The sequence below is a fragment of the Aspergillus neoniger genome (assembly GCF_003184625.1).
Source record: "Aspergillus neoniger CBS 115656 unplaced genomic scaffold BO87scaffold_50, whole genome shotgun sequence".
In the NCBI taxonomy this organism is placed as follows: domain Eukaryota; kingdom Fungi; phylum Ascomycota; class Eurotiomycetes; order Eurotiales; family Aspergillaceae; genus Aspergillus; species Aspergillus neoniger.
Window position 1 is genome coordinate 104959 of NW_020291178.1, and position 18770 is coordinate 123728.

Sequence of the window (18770 nt, forward strand, 5' to 3'; positions counted from 1 at the left end):
CAAGATGACTGTTATAACGTGGAAAATTCCCTGGGGCAATTGGGCAGCAAGGTGGCAGTGTAGTAGCACAATGTTGGGACCATTGGAAAACTCTGCGGTCAGACAATGACAGGGATCTCATGGGAACTGCGCCTTGCTGGATCGTTTCCCCGAAAACAGACGCTGACAGGACGCTGCATCTACAAGTGCGGAATATATATTCACAAGTGAAATCCCATTTCCATATCGCTCTTTAGGCCTTTTGTGCTGTTCTCTACACCAAGGGCAAGGGATGGCGGAAGATCAAATGACTCGCGGCATCAAGCGGATAAGGCCCAGCCTCTGCGATGGGCTGTGCTCTTCCGCGCCCCGCAAAAAAAGACAGGAACGAAATGAACTTGAAAAATGTTATCCAGGAGAGGAGGGCCACTATAATGGGCAGCAGTCGAACAATGTTTTCACAAATGAACAGTCTTCGCAGCTGTCGTCGCATGATCATGGCGACACTGGATTCTACCCCCTTCCAAACCTTGCACAGCAGGCAGAAAACACCATGGCAGATGCAGAAGATCTAGAAGTCTGCTTCGGTTCTGTATGTTTCTTTTCCTTCCTGTTCGTTCCGTTGCTGACCGGATAAGATTTGCAACATTGCTGCACAGTTCCTTAGAGGCCCTCCAACGGCTTGCAGCTCTTTATCCTCGAATACAGTTGATGCCAACCAGGATAGAATTCATTGCCTTGAAGTGATCCTGGGATCTGAGAACTGTGTGATATGTTCCCCATTTGCAGAGGATGTGGTAGGTCTCATCAACCTAGGAGTCTCCAACACCCTGAGGAAATTATTCAGAATCGAGAGAATTAGACTGGAAATTTGTCTCTCTCACTCAGAATGGGATTCTATGGCACTTTCGGAGTCACTCAGCGCCTGGGAAATGAATGTCGATATCGTTATTTTCGGGGCGCGGAAAGATGCTTTATTGGTCGGTGATTACTTATCATCCCAAGCTTTATTTCTTCAAGATCCTAGTTTTCCTTACGATGTTCAATATGAGAATCCCCATCGGTTTCCCGTCACGGATATGTTAGATGAAGAACTCGATAACGAAGCCTCCGAGGTGAATAATGACGGGCCCTTTTCTATAAACAGAACAGCACCTGCTCCTGTCAATATTTCCAAGAAAACCTTGCAATATCTGCTGGATAATCTACAGGAGCACAACTACATTCAGCAAGTCCAGCCCGATGAGTATTTGGTTATTTCGCTATTTAAGTACGAATTGAAAATGTATATCTCTCTGTATGTTACTTACATAAATTGCAGTCACCAGAAACAGGCTGTTGACTTCATGATACGTCGAGAAACAGGTCGAGCAACATCTTCTTTATCACTCTGGAAAGTCTACAATGACAGGAACGGCGAACAATAGTAAGTAGCCAATTAGAAGCATGCTCTATACACTCATTTGATGTGACCTCCTTCAGTCATTGTCACACAATTACAGGCAACCTCTTTCTTGAAGCATCAGTTGGCCCTTTGGGTGGCATCCTTGCGGATACGATGGGCCTCGGGAAAACAGTGACAACATTGTCCACCATTGCTAGCACCCTTCATCACGCCAGGGAATGCAGCGAAAATATTAGTACCCATCGGTCAGCCTGCACAAGAGTAGTAAAAGCCACACTGGTTGTTGTCCCAAATGAAGGTGAGATGCGACACTGACACACAATTCATGACGCTCGTTCTTACTATCCAAGCCTTGATGGAACAATGGCTCGGTGAGATCCGCGAGTAGGTTTTCCACAGATCCCCAATGAGCTTCATTGAGTATAGTTCTAATTTTAACAAGTAAGTTTAAGCCGGGAACTTTTGAACCCTGCAAATACCACGGTGCCTCGCGCCAAGTCCACTTTCCCACCTTCGAGGACTACGATATTGTGTTGACAACATACGGAACTATCAGTACGGAGTTTACTGAGAAGGAAAGTCCAATATTCCAAACAACCTTCTTTCGCATCGTTTTGGATGAAGGTACGATCATAATTACTAACAGCGTAATGATCCTTGATAACAAACAATGTCTAGCACACCACATAAAATCACGGTCCACGCGGGTCCATGAAGCGGCATGTAATATCTCAGCAGACAGACGCTGGTGTCTCACTGGGACCCCAATACAGAACGATCTCGATGATCTTGGTGCCCTGGTGTCTTTCCTTCGTGTCCCACTACTTGAAGACCGAGAGGTTTTCCGGAAGCACATCATCAATCAAACCTACAATATAGGCAGCGATCGCTTTGAAAACCTCCGTTTATTGCTTGGCTTTATATGCCTTCGTCGATCAATGAGCCTTGGAATGCCTGTGAAACCAACGATCAACAATCTGGAGTTGGACTTGGCTCCCGAAGAAAGGGAAGCATACAATAACATACTGGACTATCACAATCGACTCATTGATATCTCAGTCAGCAAAGGGGGCTCCGTGGGTGCGTTCCAAACAGTTCTGCAGCTGCGAATATTCTGCAACAATGGGCTTTACAGAAAGAAGGACATCCGAGCCTCCCCTACCGCTCTCCTTACTTCTGAAGAGTACTTGAATTTTCTGCAAGAGAACCATGGATCTCAGTCTACTGGTATTGACAGTGAAACTCTGGCTCTTGGCTCATACATGTTCTCAGACTCTAAATTTTCTCCTGAATCCTCTAATTCGGTCGGCGAACCTTGCAGAATGTCCCTCCAAAGCAATAATATGCTGGACCTGGCAAAAATAGAAAGTCCTACCTCGGAGCTATTGCACACTCCTAATCTATTTAGGGAATCTCTGACCCCGGAGTACTTATCTCCGCAAACTCTCGAAGGGACGTTCTCAACCAAACATCGTGCCATTTTGAAGGCTATCCTTGGCCATATTCCGCAAGAAAAAGGGTATACCTAAGTCTCTATCCATCTGTGTAGCTACGCTAACCTCCTTTTTAGAATAGTGTTTTCAGCCTGGACCAAGAGCCTCGACATCATGGCAGAGCTGCTACGCCAGCACGACATTACCTTTGCCCGAGTAGACGGTTCCATGTCGTTTTCGCAACGTCAGCAGGCCTTCCATAGCTTCAAAACGAGCAGTCACGTGAATATACTCCTGATGACTATTGGCACCGGTGCGGTTGGGTATCTATTCCTCTTCCTAGACTGTCTTTACGTGCAAGATAGTTGATATTTAAGCAGACTCAATCTCTCCATTGCCACACGGGCGCATATCATGGAACCATCGTGGAATCCAATGGTCGAGCAGCAGGCAATCGGGCGCGTTGTTCGTCTCGGACAAAAGCGACCGGTGGTGATTACTCGGTATATTATGAAAGATACCGTCGAAGAGGTATTCGCCTTTCTATAAGTTTGGAAAAATATAGTACTAACTCCCCTCAAGAGTGTAGTGTCTCGCCAAGACTTGAAGCTCGACGTTGCTATGGGCGGCTTTGAGGGGAGTTCTCATGAGGTAGCTGGTGATGATGTATGAATTTATGAGAAGTACTGTCTGTCGATGTTATCACATATTTCATGTGTCTCCTTATTTTGTTGATTAGACGAACTAATCTGGTTGAACTATTTCCTTCACGAATGTCTCGGACTACAAATGGACGTGGATATAACCTAAGATTCTGTTGTATAGACTGCGTTTTGGATCGATATTCGGTTGTTGTACTTGGAGATATTGACGAAGAGCTAATAGGTTGAAATGACTAGGTATATCTGCCTGAGTGCTCAAGCAAATACAATTGTACTTGATCTACTAGAGTGTAATTAGAGAAAAAGAGAAATTTTGCTGCAGTACTATCAGAATCAAATGCATCGCTAGATAGTGTCAGTTGTAGAATCACTGGCCAAGGAATTTGTACTTCAACTTCTCATCCACCCGCAGCCCCGTGACCGTGACTGTCTGAACATCACCAGGAACAATATCCATCGCGCTATCGCTGAATTTGACACCGTCACGTTCCTCGAATACCAAACATTTGACCGGCCTCTCAGTGCTGATCTGGAACACCTGCTGATCAGCAGCTTCAGAAACCCTCTTTACCTCAAGTCCACGATTCGCAAAATCAAGATACTTGAAAGGCTGAGGCCAATCCACGTCTCGCGCAACAATTTTATCATCCACCCACAGTCGAGCAGCGAGGACGTGAGGTTCTGTATCAATGGTGTGGTCGATGATCCCGTCGGTGATAAGGTTTGTAGTGCCATTGGGCACTATGTCGACGTTTTCTCGCACGATCCGCTCCCGTATCTCTCGTCCAGTGTCCACGGAGAGGAATCTGAGCTCCACCTTTCCGGATATGGCCTTCTGTAAGGAGCTGACTACCCATAGCTCATACTTGCTTGTCTTTGGGGGTTGCGCGTGTGTGATGCTCCAGTCGTGGTGTTCTCGTCGTACACCTACGGCGACTGGGTTCAATACGCGGGCTACAGCGTAGTAGGCGGGCTTGGGCCGCAGGAAGTAGTCTACAATGGCCCAAGAGATAGTCGGCCAGCAATCATTCAGCTGCCAGAGTAGTGCACCGCCACAGTGTCTTTCGTCTCCCCATTGGCGACGCCACCCACGGTATCCGAACATCATTGTTTCGGCTTGGACAACCTGGGTGAGATAGATGTAGGTCTATGTTGGATGTGTTAGCAAGGCTGGTTAATCTGGGCAAGTAGGCACATACTTCGAGTTCAGTAGCAGTTCGCAGGTTCTCGACGAGGTAAGTAGCGATGCGACGTTCGTGTCCGTCGGCCTTGTTATGGAAGTCAAGAACATGCGACTGCGGGTATTTGTCTTTTTCGTTCTCGACGAAGTATTCGATCGTTGACATGTGCGGGAAAGCCTCCATGCCGAATTCGCTATTGAATCTGCCACCTAGCGTATCGAAGATCTGATACTTTTCCTGCGTGCCATGCCAAACTACAACCGTCAGTTTTTTGTATAGATTAGAGTGTGAGAGAATGTAGCAGACCATTCCATTGGTGCATATCGCCCACTGTGGGGTCTGATGTTACTTTCCCATCACCCCAAGGGCTACCTGGATGGTAAAACGTGGTCGGTGAAAGGCGCTCAACCACTGATGGCAGCAACTTTTCGTAGATGTATCGGGCGGGAAAGTCTGTCTTTAGCCAGTTTTCCGCGTTTTTATCTTCGTAGTTATATTCGAGACCGGCTTGTTCCTGGACTTGGTAATCTTCGTTGTTACCGACATAGACCACAATGGATGGATGATGGCGCAGGCGGCGGACGTTGTAAGCCGCCTCTTGTTCGATGGATTTCAATAGTTCGGGCCAAGTTGGGTAATTTCCACATCCAAACATAAAGTCCTGCCACACTAAAACACCAAGCTCATCACAAGCCTCGTAGAAACTGTCATCTTCGTAGCAACCACCACCCCAGACCCTGGAAGTTGTTAGTCCCAATTCTACATTTGAGCAAGGTAACAGACCTAATCATGGCTTGGCGGCCGGCAACCATCAGCTCGATCCATTTTCGATATCTCTCCGGAGTAATGTTGGGAAGTAGGTTGTCTGCAGGAATCCAGCATGACCCGCCACAGAATATATCCACGCCGTTGATTCGGAAGAAGAATGATTTTCCGTGCTTGTCAGGCCGCTGCACGACTTCTGCTGTCCTAATTCCAATCTTCTTGGTAACTCTATGGAGTTCAAGTTGATCGGTCTCCAATGAAGCTGAAATTTCGTAAAGAGTGGAATCACCATATCCGTGTGGCCACCAAAGGCGAGGCTGATCTATGTTGAACTCTACCTTTGCCCTCCCGTCTTGGGGTGTGGCTTCTGCTTGAGCAATTTGCTTGCCATGTAGAGTGATCGTGAAGTTGACCTTGTATGGGGGTTCAAGATCAACAAAGTCAAGCTCTGCAAATGCTGAAATAGAAGCACCCTTGTGAGTGGGGTCCAGATTGATCTCCGCCCAGAGATCTGCCAACCGTGTGGAATAAACTTCCAATCTCACTGCTCTCCAGATACCTGCCGTCATGAGGACCGGGCCCCAATCCCAGCCCCAATGGTATTGAGCCTTTCTGACGCTCATCCTCGCGGGATCCCCGTTGAAAGAGGCCCAGTTGTGTTTCGGGTCCTGTCTCCGAAGTTCCTGGGCACGCAGCATCGCACAATCAAATTCAATCTCCAGAACGTGCTCATCTCCGCAATCCAGAGCCTCGGTGACGTCTACTCGATAGGCCTGAAACATGTTATTGCTTTCTAGGATAACATTGTTATCAAGTTTGACTTTGGCAAATGTATCAAGGCCATCGAATGCCAGGACAATCCTCGATCCTGCAAGGACAGTTGGCCTTTGCAGTATCTTGCGGTATGTCCATGACTTGTCGTTGACCCATCGTGCGTCTAGTTCATTGAACCCCACGTATGGGTTCTCCAGCCTGAGCAATATCCAGTCTGTACGTTAGCGACGTTTGCCGCGAAAGATTCCGTAATAGTACGCACTTTCCATTCGCCTGTAGGTCCTGGTGAACGACAGACGGAACGACAGGAACTGGCATCCATGCGTCTGAAGCAAGGTCATCCCTATCTTTGAAATACCACCCTGTTGACAGAGTGTATTGCGCGAATACTGCCATGGTGGGGTCTTGGAGGGGGAAATTGATACAGGAACCGGCAATTGATTGCTGCTTCAACCCAATTTCAAGCCGGACAGTCAGAGCTCAATAAATAAGAAACCCCATAGCCTTTGAAACATACTACACAGCAATAGGTATGGATATAGTTGCATCCAGGGTCCAGGGTGAGGCTTTACAGAGTGGGTGCCTGGGGAAGCTATGCGGAGAAGTCCCCGCCTCCACGTGCTGCCATTTCCTTTTTGGGCGATCCCCTGACGGAGCACGGGGCCTTTCCCAATTGGGCATCGCTTCCTCTCCATCAACCATCAAATCTCCCACAGTCTATACTATTCTCTCGTTCTCTCATTGTCGTGTAAAGGCCACACAATGAAGCTTGCTATCATCTCCTGCTATCATTAGCCTCGGTACACAAAACATTTACATTTGCACTAACTAGGAATCCCTCTGTGACTAACACAATCATACTCTCCAAACCACTGTCTATCCGAAACCGCGCTGTGTCTACTGTGAGACATCTCGCTCCGACCTTACCCATTATGGCACGGCGGGTGCTCCGCACACTATTTTGGAATCGTCCTCCGGTGAGAGTCGTTCTTTATCGTCCGAAGATAGTACCTGACAGCTCTCAAGATCTCCAGATAAAACGATCGCCCGTCACCAACTCCCCAATGTCCACTTACCCTTTCTTTGCCCGCTTGGTTGCGGCCTTCAAGACGGTCCGGGCGCCCACCTTCCTAAGCGACCCATCAGACGGCAAGGCCGTCGCGAGGTAACATCCTCCGGTCCTTCGCCACTAGCCTACCCCTCGTCGCTTGGAATTACGACTCCTCACTCCTCCTCTCTTTGCACAAGAGCAGGAGTGAGTCAACTGCCTGAATCCTGAGCGCTAGTAACCGACGCACCCCTCCTTCTCGGCATTTTCGTGCCTGCTATCCATGATATAGGACCTCTGGGTAAAACGGCCCTGGCTATCCGATCAGGTGTCTCGCTGGCTTGGCGTGCATGTGAAAGGATAAAATGTCTCACTCTTGGCGTCTAGTGAAATTAGCCTGTTTACCACCGCTGCTATTGGTGAGTATTTCGGCGATTGGTTGTCATCTTCCCGACAAGCCGAGATGATTGTCGTGCACCGAATCCTCTGTCCCCTGAGACGGCTCGGTTCAGCCCGAGTTCTAGTTGTTGAAAACCTGACAAGACTGACTCACAGACGTGATGTGCACTGTCAGTCACCCCAGATCTACACCAAGCGATTCTGGAAGACTACTACCTCTGGTTGTATGGCAAAATTGCAAGTGCACACGAACTTCAGCAGGCCTTCCAAAGTTAGACATAGCCAGTCCCCCGACAAAATTGCTCCGGCATCTGACACCTGCACGGGATTTAATTAATTTTGGAAATGAGGAACTGGCCACCTCATGCGGGGTCGTGCATTTAATTGGCGGAGGCACATTTCACCCAGCAACCAAACTGGACGAAGACCCTGGAAGTGGGCATAATCTTGTATAAACCCCGATACATTTTTGCCCCTCGGACGACATGGTGTAGGGCGACCCAGGAACAGTAAGCTTCCAGGTCGCGGATGAAAGGATAGTTCACCAAGCACGCCGATTACATCCGGCGAACCTTATCAGACACACAGATGTTCTTACTTCTTGCCTGGCTATTAAGCAATCAGGTGGCACCACAATGTCTGAGCGTGGTGGACCGGCGTTGCTATACTCAGTCTCCCGCACTACTAGCTCTTGGGCTCAGGAGTAGCCGGCCCTAGCAGAAGCCCACTCCACTACTATCTTCTCTGGACCCCTGAGTTACACGTCTATCTTCTGAGCTTGATCTCCCATAGCTCGGTGTGATAATTCGTAAAATCGTATTGGGACGGTGCTGGGTGCAAGGGCAAATGCTTTAGATGTGGACTAGCGTACCAGATTTGTTTGGATCGGCCATCTATTGGATAGTCTCAACCTGGGGCAAGGCCCAGCATTTACAAGAGACAGAAAGAACACTCGGAGACCCGGGGCTCACCGAGGGCCAGTGATAGGTGGAAGGACGCATCATCATCACACTTAGGCGTGTATAATTCCACGCCGGACAGGGTTACTGGACCGATGAATTCAGGCGCCAGGAGAACAGACCACCATATGCTGTTTGCCGAGTCTGTGAGCGCATCACACAACCCTTCTCGTACCCTGCGTATAATTAGGCGCAGGGTTGAATATAGTAGGCAGCCAACAGGGTCTGCAGGTCGGTTCGTCTGCCAGCATGCAGAAACCAGACAGAAACGGTCGCATCCTGCATAAAATAAATTAAAAGGACGAAATGCGGGGGTGGAGGCCATGCTGACCACTGGTGACCTGCGAGGGTCCTCGTCCAGGAACTTCCGTTGTTGGGCACCTCCTGCTTTCTCTCGGTGCAAACCGTGATGTTCCCAGCGTCAACGCTGCCGATGATCGTCTAACCCCGAGGCTGGCCTGCTCACTTCCCCAAAACAGGAGCTGAGATCCCGCGTGGATATATTGTGTTTTTCTTCCTCTTCACCGTCTTCGTTTGATGAGCCTTTCTTTGCTTTTCTCCTAGTTCTACCTCATTGTTTCCCCGGACAATGACCACTGCAGCAACTAACTGATTACCTGCATAACTGATTCGGACTACTTGCCCGGTCTATTCGATCCACTTGCTATTTCCCCATCTGACAAACAAGGATCCCTGCCCTCCGGTGCATCTAACCTGCTGGTCTCCCTGCGACTCGGTGCCAATGGCCCTTTCGAGTTAATCTCGCCACCCTAAAGTGTCTCAACGGGTACACTTCCCGACTATCCGACAAGCAAAAGTCTCCAGCAAACTATCCCCCGATCGCAAAGCAATGTTTCACACGTTCGAAGGGTTCGAGAACCCAACTCTACCGACTACTGTGCGCGGACGCAACCAACGTCAACAATCTGTCGGACGCCGAGTCACTACGCTCCGGGCCTGCACATCTTGTCGGCACCGAAAAATTAAATGTGACGGAGAAAAGCCATGTGAAGCATGCAGATGGTATAAGAAAGCAGATTTGTGTCAGTACTCTGATCCTCGGCCATCTCGCAGGTGTGACTGTCCCCTTCCTCCACTGCAGCCGCGATCGAGGGACGACTCGAAACTAACAAATGTATCAATCAAGCAGGCATGTGGAGAAACTATCGACCACACTCGATGAATTTAGGGGAGTGCTTGACAAGCTCTTCCCTGGCATTCCAGCGGAGACCCTGGTCAACTTGCCTCGGGACAAGCTCTTGGAGCTGACAGGCAAGGGGGCTTCCCAGATGCAGACGCAAGCGCCACACCCGGCATCCCCAGCAACCTCGGCATCAGTGGAGGCTCACGCATCTCCGGCATCCAGCGAAGACGGCAATCTCGAGTCTTTACAAACCATACCCGATCACACAACTGATGATCGCGAATTGCAGTGTTCCGAGCTCACGGGTACCGTGTCCGACGATGTCAACGCTTTATCCCTCTCGGCCAAACAGCCATCCTCCTATTTGGGTGTCTCTTCCATCCATGCTGTGTTGAAGGTGATAGTATGGCTGGAGCCGAGCTCCCTCTCTCACCTGTCTCGCGCACCTGCCACAGGAGTTCGTCGGGATTCTGTCATGGAAATTGCTTCTCCAGAGGCCCAGGCCTGGCAGGTCTTTGGGTCTCAGCCGCACCATGGCACATCAACTGTGCTCGAGTCTCAACTGCTCGACGCCTACTTTACCTACTTTCAACCATTTGTCCCAATGCTGGACGAACACTCTTTTCGCCAAACGTATCTTTCTTCACGCAGGAAGGACAAGCAATGGCTCGCATTGCTGAACATTGTCTTTGCTTTGGGCAGCATAGCAGCCACCCCTGCCGGTGACATGTCTCATCAAACATATTATATGCGGTCAAAGAGACATTTAGATTTGGAAAGCCTTGGTTCACCGCACGTGGAAACCATTCAAGCTCTGGGCCTCATGGGTGGCTATTACCTCCACTATAGCAGCCAGCCCAACCTCGCGTACTCCATGATGGGGGCGGCATTGCGCATGGCCGCAGCTCTGGGCTTGCACAAGGAAGTCTCGGATGGTCAATACGGCAACAGCAGGAATAGGTTATTTTCAGTTGATCACAAACGTCGAGTCTGGTGGTCTCTGTTCTGTCTGGACACGTGGGGTGGCATGACCTTGGGCCGACCGAGCATGGGTCGACTGGGTCCAGCGATCACCGTTAAGTTGCCACATTATAGGGAAACAGTATGTCTTCACTTTTTTTGATTTTCTTTTCTTTCTTTGCTGACCTATTAGGGGAATGTGCTCGATCTTCTACCACTTCTGGAAAATGTTCGATTCTGCAAGATCGCGACACAAATCCAGGAGGTGCTGGCTGTAGCACCGTTGACAAAGCCTCACGAAATGGCAAATCTTGATAGCCAGCTTCTCGAATGGTATGATAACCTTCCGTATATTCTCAAAGACCACGAGCCATGCTCGGAGTCAATCGCAATTACGAGAACCGTCATGAAATGGCGATATTACAATCAGCGGATGCTCTTGTACCGCCCTACCCTGCTCAGCTACGCCATGCGGCGCGTACCATACATTGTGCTCCGGTCTGAAGAAAGGACAGCTATTGAAAGATGCAGGGAAATTGCCGAGGCTACCATACAGGATGTAGCTGCCAAGGCACAATTCCATCAGATGTCAGGCTGGAATGCAGTATGGCTTATCTTCCAAGCTGCAATGGTTCCTCTTCTAGGGCTGTTTCTCAACGATGGTACAGTTGATGATCCAAGAGCGACAGCTGAAGCGTGTCAGGCTCAAGTGGAAACGACAATGCTAGTCCTGGAGCGTTTGGAACCGTGGAGCCCAGCCGCCAAATCGACGCTGGAGGCCGTTTCCCGGATATTTGAGGCCGGTAAACGGGGCCACAAGGTCACCGGGGAAGCCCACAGCATTCACAGCGGTAGCTGTGTGACGGCTACTGAAGATCTTGGCGCAGTGCCTGGGGTATCCCCGCTTCAAATCGACTTCGGTCGCGCAATGCCACACGAGAATGGATTTGTGGATCCGTTTGAGCCCCAATTTATCAATAATTCTGCTGGGCAGTATCTTTGGGACTTTCTTAGCTGGAGCGACAGTAACTTGTTGCAAGGTTTGGCTGATATTGACAATGTCAACAACGCACCACTGTTTCCTCAGGAGGAAAGGAATACAAAGTATGGAAGCAGCGAGAGTACTTATTTTGGAGGTCAATTGGGAGATTCAACATTTTTCATCAATTCAGGGCCGTCTTTCTACTAGGTTGGTGCAGCCTCATCGCTGCTGGTGTTCAATTCTGTCACATGGTGTTTTATTTTTCGCTCGCTTGGTACTTGTTACAGTTCATTCACTATCTTAGCGGTTTCAGATTACATAGTTATTCATGATTGATGCATTTACGGGCGATTCGGAGGATTTGTGCCGAGAACATGGTATCAGGATAGCAGAAGGTACTGCTTAGCAATATATTTTCAACCTTGAAAGGTACAAACTAGCTATGAGTCAACACATGCTAATAAATTCTGATAGAGGTGGGCACCACTTCATTTTGAATCAAGACTAAAAAACACAGATATCGAATAAATCCAGGTAGTTTAATCCCCGCGTCAGAAATGTAAGGCGTAATCAAAAAAGAAAAATATTTCGAATGAGATCCTCAAAGTACACAGCTTCCTAATCGGGCAAGATCAACCTTTTGCTGACTCAGCATCGAACCGGTCACGTTTCCTCGCGTCGGGATAGCTCCATCTAACCAACCAGAACCCACGATGCCCACCAAATAGACATAGGATGGTGAGATCAGCCGGATCTGTACATACTAGCTACTACCATATTGTCCCGGCGACCTACAACATCCTATCCAGCCGAGATCCTCACCACCAGGCTGCCACAGGAGTAAGCTATCACCGATGAAGTAACCAACCACAACACCACCATCAAAATGCCCTCCAAAATGGCATCATCATCATCATCATCCTTCTTCCAATCCCCCACCCTAGTCTACACCTCCGCCATAGCTCTCCGCGCCATTCTTCTCATCTACGGCGCCTGGCAAGACGCCAACTCCGCTGTCAAATACACCGACATCGACTACCTCGTCTTCACCGACGCAGCCCGCTACGTCTCGCACGGCGCCTCGCCCTACGAAAGAGACACTTATCGCTACACGCCCCTCCTAGCATGGCTACTCCTCCCGACCTCCTGGTCCGGTCCATCTCTCCTCTTCTCCTTTGGAAAAGCCCTCTTCGCCCTCTCCGACGTTATCGCCGGATGGCTCATCGCTAGATCCCTCGTCTCTGCGTACGGAATGGACGCTCCTCGCGCCTTGAAGTACGCTAGTTTCTGGCTTCTGAACCCCATGGTCGCGAACATCAGTACCCGGGGTTCCTCTGAGGGGCTGCTCGGTGTGCTGGTGATTGCTCTGCTTTGGGCGGTTCTCCGCAGGAGAGTGGTTCTGGCGGGTGTGTTGCTGGGACTGAGTGTGCATTTTAAGATCTACCCGTTCATCTACGGAGTGTCGATTATTTGGTGGTTGGATCGGGGACGAGATGGCAGCAGCAGCAGCAGCAGCAGCAGCAGCAGCGCGTCTAAAACCACTGCTGGAAGTAAAGATACCAGCATCGTCACCAAGTTGATCAACTTCATCACTCCCCCACGCATCATCCTCACCTTGACTTCCCTCATCACCTTCACTCTCCTCAACCTCCTCATGTACCACCTCTACGACACCCCCTTCCTGCAACATACCTTCCTCCACCATCTCACGCGCATCGACCACCGCCATAACTTCTCCCCCTACAGTACCCTCCTCTACCTCTCTGCTGCAGGCGAGGTGCAGGGGAATTTTGAGTCTTTGGCGTTTATCCCGCAGTTACTTCTCTCTGTTGTGGTTATCCCGCTTGTCCTGGCGAAGAAGAGTCTTCCTGGGGCGATGCTCGCGCAGACGTTTGCGTTTGTTACCTTTAATAAGGTTTGTACGAGTCAGGTATGCACCCCCTCCCTCGCTAGTTTAGTACGACAAAAGCAGAGCTGATAGGAATTGTTACAGTATTTCCTCTGGTACCTCATCTTCCTCCCCTTCTATCTACCGGGTTCTTCGTTGCTGAAGGCTCCGCGGTTTGGGGGGGTTGTGGCGGTTGCGTGGGTTGTTGGGCAGGTATGTTTATCCCTATCACATCACTTTCACCTTCTCCTTCTCCTTCATTCTTATATCTTAAGTTTATGGATGGAGCTGATTAATGTGTGGCAGGCACTGTGGCTGCAACAAGGATATAATCTTGAGTTTCTGGGGCTGAGTAGTTTCATGCCCGGGTTGTTTTTGGCTTCGTTGGGGTTCTTTGCGGTTAATGTTTGGATTCTGGGGGTGATTGTTGAGGATGGGGGGGCTTCTTCTTCTTCTTCTTCTTCTTCTTCTTCTTCTTCTTCTTCTTCTTAGTTGGGTGGTTGTTTGTTTCTTTCACTAGGGTAGGTCGGTTTAGGGTGTGGTGTGGTTATGGGGGATGGTGTTGTAATTACTTATGGGAGATAGATGGGAGAGGTATGTTGAGTGTAGTGGAGTTGGGTATGGACTGTATAATGAGCATGATGTTGGTCAGGAAAACATTGGAATTACAAATTCATTTTAATTTATTGGAGGAAAGATCATGTTTGAATTCAAGGTTATATTCAACTCATATTTACTACTGAATTACGTATGTTCCAGGTCCTCAATGGATGTATGCCACCTCAACACTTAAGTTGGAAGACACAAATCTAGTACGTCGCTGGTCAGAATAATCCGCTCAATATCAGCACTTCTTCGGCACAACCACAGTCATGGAAAGACTGGATCGCAATTTGACATCCGTGCTAGTTCGACTTGCAAAAACCATAGAGACCTATGAAGGGAAGAAGAAGGTAATAAATTAGTATAGTAAATAAGCGGGTAGGCAGAAGGTATAAGACATAAGCCCCGCAGCTAGTAGATCAATCAGTCATAACTCCGTAGAATGCATTACAGCTCTTTCTTTGCGCGGACTTCCCTGGGTGGCCGAAAGTTGCCGGACCGCAGCTCCTGCCACGCCAGGTCGAATCGTGCACCAAGTAGCCAGGCAGTGAAGATCTAGTCTGGTTAGCTGGTTTGGAGAGAAGGTGAAGTGAGGCACATACCATAACAATCGAGGTGATGAACACAATCACCACCATGAGACCCATCATAAAGTACATGTCCTTACGGGTCTCCGCGTGCTCCTCGGCCTGCTTCTTCTCCGCCTCCGTCAGCTCGCCAGTGATACGACGCTTGGCAGCCTCGGCATTTTGGCTGGGGAAGATGGTTTCGATCCATTTTTCAATCTAAGATCGTTAGCGAGGGTCAACAAAGTAGATATAAACAGGAACATACCCGACCACAAACAAGGCTGATCTTAAGGAAGTTAGGGTCCTTAGGAGTGTTCTTCTTGTGAATCTTGCGCGCATACTTGCGGAAGGCAGCACAGAGAATACGCAGGTTCTGCGTGGACTCAAACATCAGCTGGCAAGCCTCACCCTTGGTGATCTTGATGTTACGCTCGAAGATCGCGGGGTTGCGGAAGCAGAGTTCCAGCGTGGCAATGGCCATGGATTGCGGAATAGCGCAGAAGTTGAACACACTCTGCTCACGCAGACCAGCCAGGTAGAACAGGCAGTCTTCGACGTGTTCCAAAGCATTCAACACCATCTCGGAGCTGCAGTTTAGTGCAGCTTCGCGGTGCTCAAGCTTGAACAGGTCTTCAAACTTGGTGACGTGCTTGGACCAAATCTCTTTGGGCCAGAAGCGACGTCCATCATCGTCGTCCTCTCGGATGTCTCGGATGATGTTGGTCTTTTGGAGGAAGAGTCCCATGGACTTGTGCAGACGCGCGCGTTCCAGCAGGGCAGGGTTACCAAACTCGGCCTCGACGAAGAGGCGCGTCAGTCCTTCACCGACCAAGCCAGCGACGTAGTAGCAGTACAGGTCGTATTCCTCGACGGTGATCACGCTGGCGTCATCAAAGGCCGCCTTGCGACAGTAATCGGCCATACCGTTGCCCATCTTGTCGGTGATGTCCTTGATGATGGCCTGGTAGGCGGGTTTCATCTTCTTGAACTCGGTGATGACATTGTGAAACTGAACCAGCAGCTCACGGTCCTTCTCCTCGGGGCGGTTGCCATTGAAGGTCCAGCCATCCTGTTCCAGGAAGTCCTTGAAGCCACGCAGCAGAGGTTCCTTTGTTTCCAAAGGAATCGACGTGTCGTCTTCAATTGTGTCTAGCCCGCGAAGTGTGAGGTAGAAGACGCAGACGGGCATCAAGAGCTCGGGGTGGAGCTCTTTGATGACGGCGCTGAAGCTCCGACTGGTCAGGTCGAGGAATTTGAAGCAGGCCTTCTCAGTCTCGGTCTCGTTCTTCTCATTGCGCTCATGAACCGGGGAGTGCCAGATCTTCCTATGACCACGGGCAAAGCCTTCGTAAGCGTTGGCACAACACACTAAACCCCATCATAGCCGGTCGAGGACAAGGGCCGGAACCAACCATTGCATAATCGACCTCAATTCCGAGGGATGAAATGTGTAGTAGATGGCATTCGATGCGAGACCCATGGTGAAGGGTAGATTACGATCGAACGGTCAAGAATGACGGGATGGAAAAAAGAATTAGGGTAAAATGGGAATTATTACACGTAAGAAGAAAGGGAATGGAAGCAATGCGGAGAATGACCGAATCAACGGAATTCGCGAAAGAAAGGGATGGGATGGTACAATAATGTACAAGCACAGCGAGCGAATGCCTCACTGGCTGAGGAGGATGAGGTGGAGAGGAGACGGGGAATCCAGTCAAGCAGACGGAGGAATGTAGGAGTAAGAGGGAAGGAGGAGGGAGAAGGAGGAATAAGCAGAAGACGAGGAAGGAAAAGAAAGAAGAAGAAGAAAAGAAAGCGAAAGAAGGGAAAATTTTAAAGGCCCGCTTGAAAGGCGGCGCGGCTAGCGGCTCTGGCTGGCGGCTGAGCGCGTGCAGGCGCAGATGCCGGTATTACCACGGCAGTACACAGATACATGACATGTTTGTAGTATAAAGTAGAGAATGCGACTATTGTATTACCATACGTGACAGCCTACCCGCCTCAGGCCATCTGCATTGGCAAGTGACTGTTTGGTCTCCCCGCCATGACGGAAGAAATCCAGCGGAAAACTAAAAGCCAAAATAACATCATTTAGGCAGAAAAAATTACAGGAGACACATCGAAACTGCCGTCTCTACCAGCCCGTCCTATTTCTGGTCGACATCTGTTTCTGCAACTCGCCTGCCGGCTGGCCTTGATTTTCTGCATCGGTGACCGCTAGATTGATTGCGTGGTTGGGTCCTGCTCACATTGCCCGCCATGGTTGCCGACACTTCCTACTACGACGCCCTCGGGGTGCCGCCCACTGCCACCGAACTCGAGATCAAGAAGGCCTATCGCAAGCTGGCCATCATTCACCATCCGGGTACGTTTGCAGCGGCCATCTGGCTGTCCAACGCTAACCGTCGTAGATAAGAACCCCGGCGATGAGACTGCGCATGCGCGATTCCAGGAGGTAGGTAGATACCTTGGTTTGTTTGTTGTCAAGAACATGCGCTGACTCCATCTCTACATGACAGATCGGTGAAGCCTACCAAGTTCTCAGCGATGAAGAACTCCGCAAGCGCTACGATAAGTTTGGAAAGGAAGATGCTGTCCCCGGTGGTGGTTTCGGTAAGACACATCTTTTCGCAGGAGGCGGTCGGATACTAATGCCATGCAGAGGACCCCTCGGAATTCTTTGGCATGATCTTTGGTGGCAACGCCTTTGTCGACCTTATCGGTGAAATCTCGCTCATGAAGGACCTCACCACTACTATGGACATCACCATGCAGCAGATGGAGGAGGAAGAACTGGCCGCATCCGCCGAGGAGAAACTGAACATCCACGATGAGCAGGAGCACGCTGAAGCCACTGCCGAAGGTGCTGCTCCAGCTGCATCCACCCCCGCCGAGTCGACGACTGCCGCTTCCGAGAAGCCCGCCGCATCCCCGAGCTCCGGCACGAGCACCCCCCGCCGCTACATGGGCCAGCAGGCCATCATGGATAAGTCGGAGGAAGAGGCACGCATGGAGGCAGCTGGTCTGTCCCAGGAGGAGAAGGAGCTGCGCAAGAAGGAGAAGAAGAAGGGTGGTTTGTCCCGGGAGCAACAGGAGCGTCTGGCGGCGTACGAGCTGGAGCGCAAGAAGGCGCGCGAGGAGCGCGTCAACACTCTGGCCACGAAGTTGGTCGACAAGATCAGCGTGTGGACGGAAACCGATAAGAGCCCTGAAATGACCCGAGCGTTCGAGGAGAAGATCCGTCTGGAGGTGGAGAACCTGAAGATGGAGTCATTCGGTCTGGAGATCCTGCACGCCATCGGCGCCACCTATGTGCAGAAGGCTACCTCTTTCCTCAAGTCGCAGAAGTTCCTCGGTATCTCCGGGTTCTTCTCACGTCTGAAGGACAAGGGTACCCTGGCCAAGGAGACCTGGACCACCATCTCCACCGCCATCGATGCGCAGATGACCATGGAGGAGATGGCTAAGCTGGAAGAGCGCGGTGGAGAGGACTGGACGGATGAGAAGAAGGCCGAGTACGAGAAGAAGGTGACGGGCAAGATTCTGGCGGCAGCATGGCGGGGCAGCAAGTTCGAGATCCAGAGCGTGCTGCGCGATGTGTGTGACCAGGTGCTCGGAGACAAGCGCATCAAGCTGGACAAGCGCATTGAGCGTGCTCATGCTCTGGTGATTGCGGGTAACATTTACTCCAGGGTAGGTCACTACATTTATCTACTGCAAGACTTTTGGTGTATGCTAACTGGTACAGGCTGAGCGCGATCCCGACGAGGAGGGCGACTTTATGGCGTTCGAGCAGCTGATGGCGGAGTCGATGACGAAGAAGGGCAAGGAGGACAAGAAGAAGAAGAAGAAGCACGAGCACCATCACGAAGAGCCTACTGCCACTGCCTAGATACCTTGCATAGTCTATTTTTGTTTTCAGACTGGACAGTTGGATATGTGTGTAGCGAGTATATCAGATCGTAATAGAGGAGCAGATACCAAGATTCTGTGTAGTAGCCATTAGTACTGTCGCAGTA

The 18770-nt window shown here is 50.1% G+C and overlaps 7 protein-coding genes across 7 annotated transcripts; 5 read left to right on the plus strand and 2 right to left on the minus strand.

The window, feature by feature from the left end:
* Positions 1–271: 271 nt before the first annotated feature.
* Positions 272–3489, plus strand: BO87DRAFT_319967 (DEAD/DEAH box helicase; the record flags this gene model as incomplete). Its single annotated transcript, XM_025619874.1, has 10 exons — positions 272–571; positions 618–1249; positions 1301–1405; positions 1462–1682; positions 1735–1768; positions 1827–2008; positions 2063–2903; positions 2955–3140; positions 3198–3348; positions 3400–3489. 10 exons carry the CDS (start codon positions 272–274, stop codon positions 3487–3489), a joined length of 2742 nt encoding a protein of 913 aa, XP_025474838.1.
* A 357-nt stretch (positions 3490–3846) lies between these two features.
* BO87DRAFT_430647 (beta-mannosidase) lies at positions 3847–6595 on the minus strand (the record flags this gene model as incomplete). Its single annotated transcript, XM_025627552.1, has 5 exons — positions 3847–4626; positions 4679–4914; positions 4967–5397; positions 5444–6397; positions 6462–6595. The coding sequence occupies 5 exons, from the start codon at positions 6593–6595 to the stop codon at positions 3847–3849; spliced, it is 2535 nt and encodes an 844-aa protein (XP_025474839.1).
* Positions 6596–7710: 1115 nt separating this feature from the next.
* BO87DRAFT_369267 (uncharacterized protein) lies at positions 7711–8024 on the plus strand (the record flags this gene model as incomplete). Its single annotated transcript, XM_025621964.1, has 1 exon — positions 7711–8024. One exon carries the CDS (start codon positions 7711–7713, stop codon positions 7981–7983), a length of 273 nt encoding a protein of 90 aa, XP_025474840.1. The 3' UTR covers positions 7984–8024.
* Positions 8025–9738: 1714 nt separating this feature from the next.
* BO87DRAFT_319953 (putative C6 transcription factor) lies at positions 9739–11898 on the plus strand (the record flags this gene model as incomplete). The annotated part of the gene is made up of 2 exons (XM_025619872.1): positions 9739–10851; positions 10903–11898. 2 exons carry the CDS (start codon positions 9739–9741, stop codon positions 11896–11898), a joined length of 2109 nt encoding a protein of 702 aa, XP_025474841.1.
* Positions 11899–12413: 515 nt separating this feature from the next.
* BO87DRAFT_380696 (glycosylphosphatidylinositol-alpha 1,4 mannosyltransferase I) lies at positions 12414–14226 on the plus strand. Its single transcript, XM_025624351.1, has 3 exons — positions 12414–13621; positions 13685–13792; positions 13886–14226. The coding sequence occupies exons 1-3, from the start codon at positions 12590–12592 to the stop codon at positions 14069–14071; spliced, it is 1326 nt and encodes a 441-aa protein (XP_025474842.1). The 5' UTR covers positions 12414–12589; the 3' UTR covers positions 14072–14226.
* A 56-nt stretch (positions 14227–14282) lies between these two features.
* On the minus strand, positions 14283–16526 carry erg9 (bifunctional farnesyl-diphosphate farnesyltransferase/squalene synthase). The gene is made up of 4 exons (XM_025624352.1): positions 16164–16526; positions 15017–16076; positions 14785–14967; positions 14283–14737 (listed from the first exon to the last, which is right to left on the minus strand). Exons 1-4 carry the CDS (start codon positions 16229–16231, stop codon positions 14630–14632), a joined length of 1419 nt encoding a protein of 472 aa, XP_025474843.1. The 5' UTR covers positions 16232–16526; the 3' UTR covers positions 14283–14629.
* A 484-nt stretch (positions 16527–17010) lies between these two features.
* On the plus strand, positions 17011–18730 carry BO87DRAFT_419748 (DnaJ domain protein; the record flags this gene model as incomplete). The annotated part of the gene is made up of 5 exons (XM_025626962.1): positions 17011–17116; positions 17163–17206; positions 17271–17364; positions 17414–18444; positions 18500–18730. The coding sequence occupies 5 exons, from the start codon at positions 17011–17013 to the stop codon at positions 18641–18643; spliced, it is 1419 nt and encodes a 472-aa protein (XP_025474844.1). The 3' UTR covers positions 18644–18730.
* Between the last annotated feature and the right edge of the window lie 40 nt (positions 18731–18770).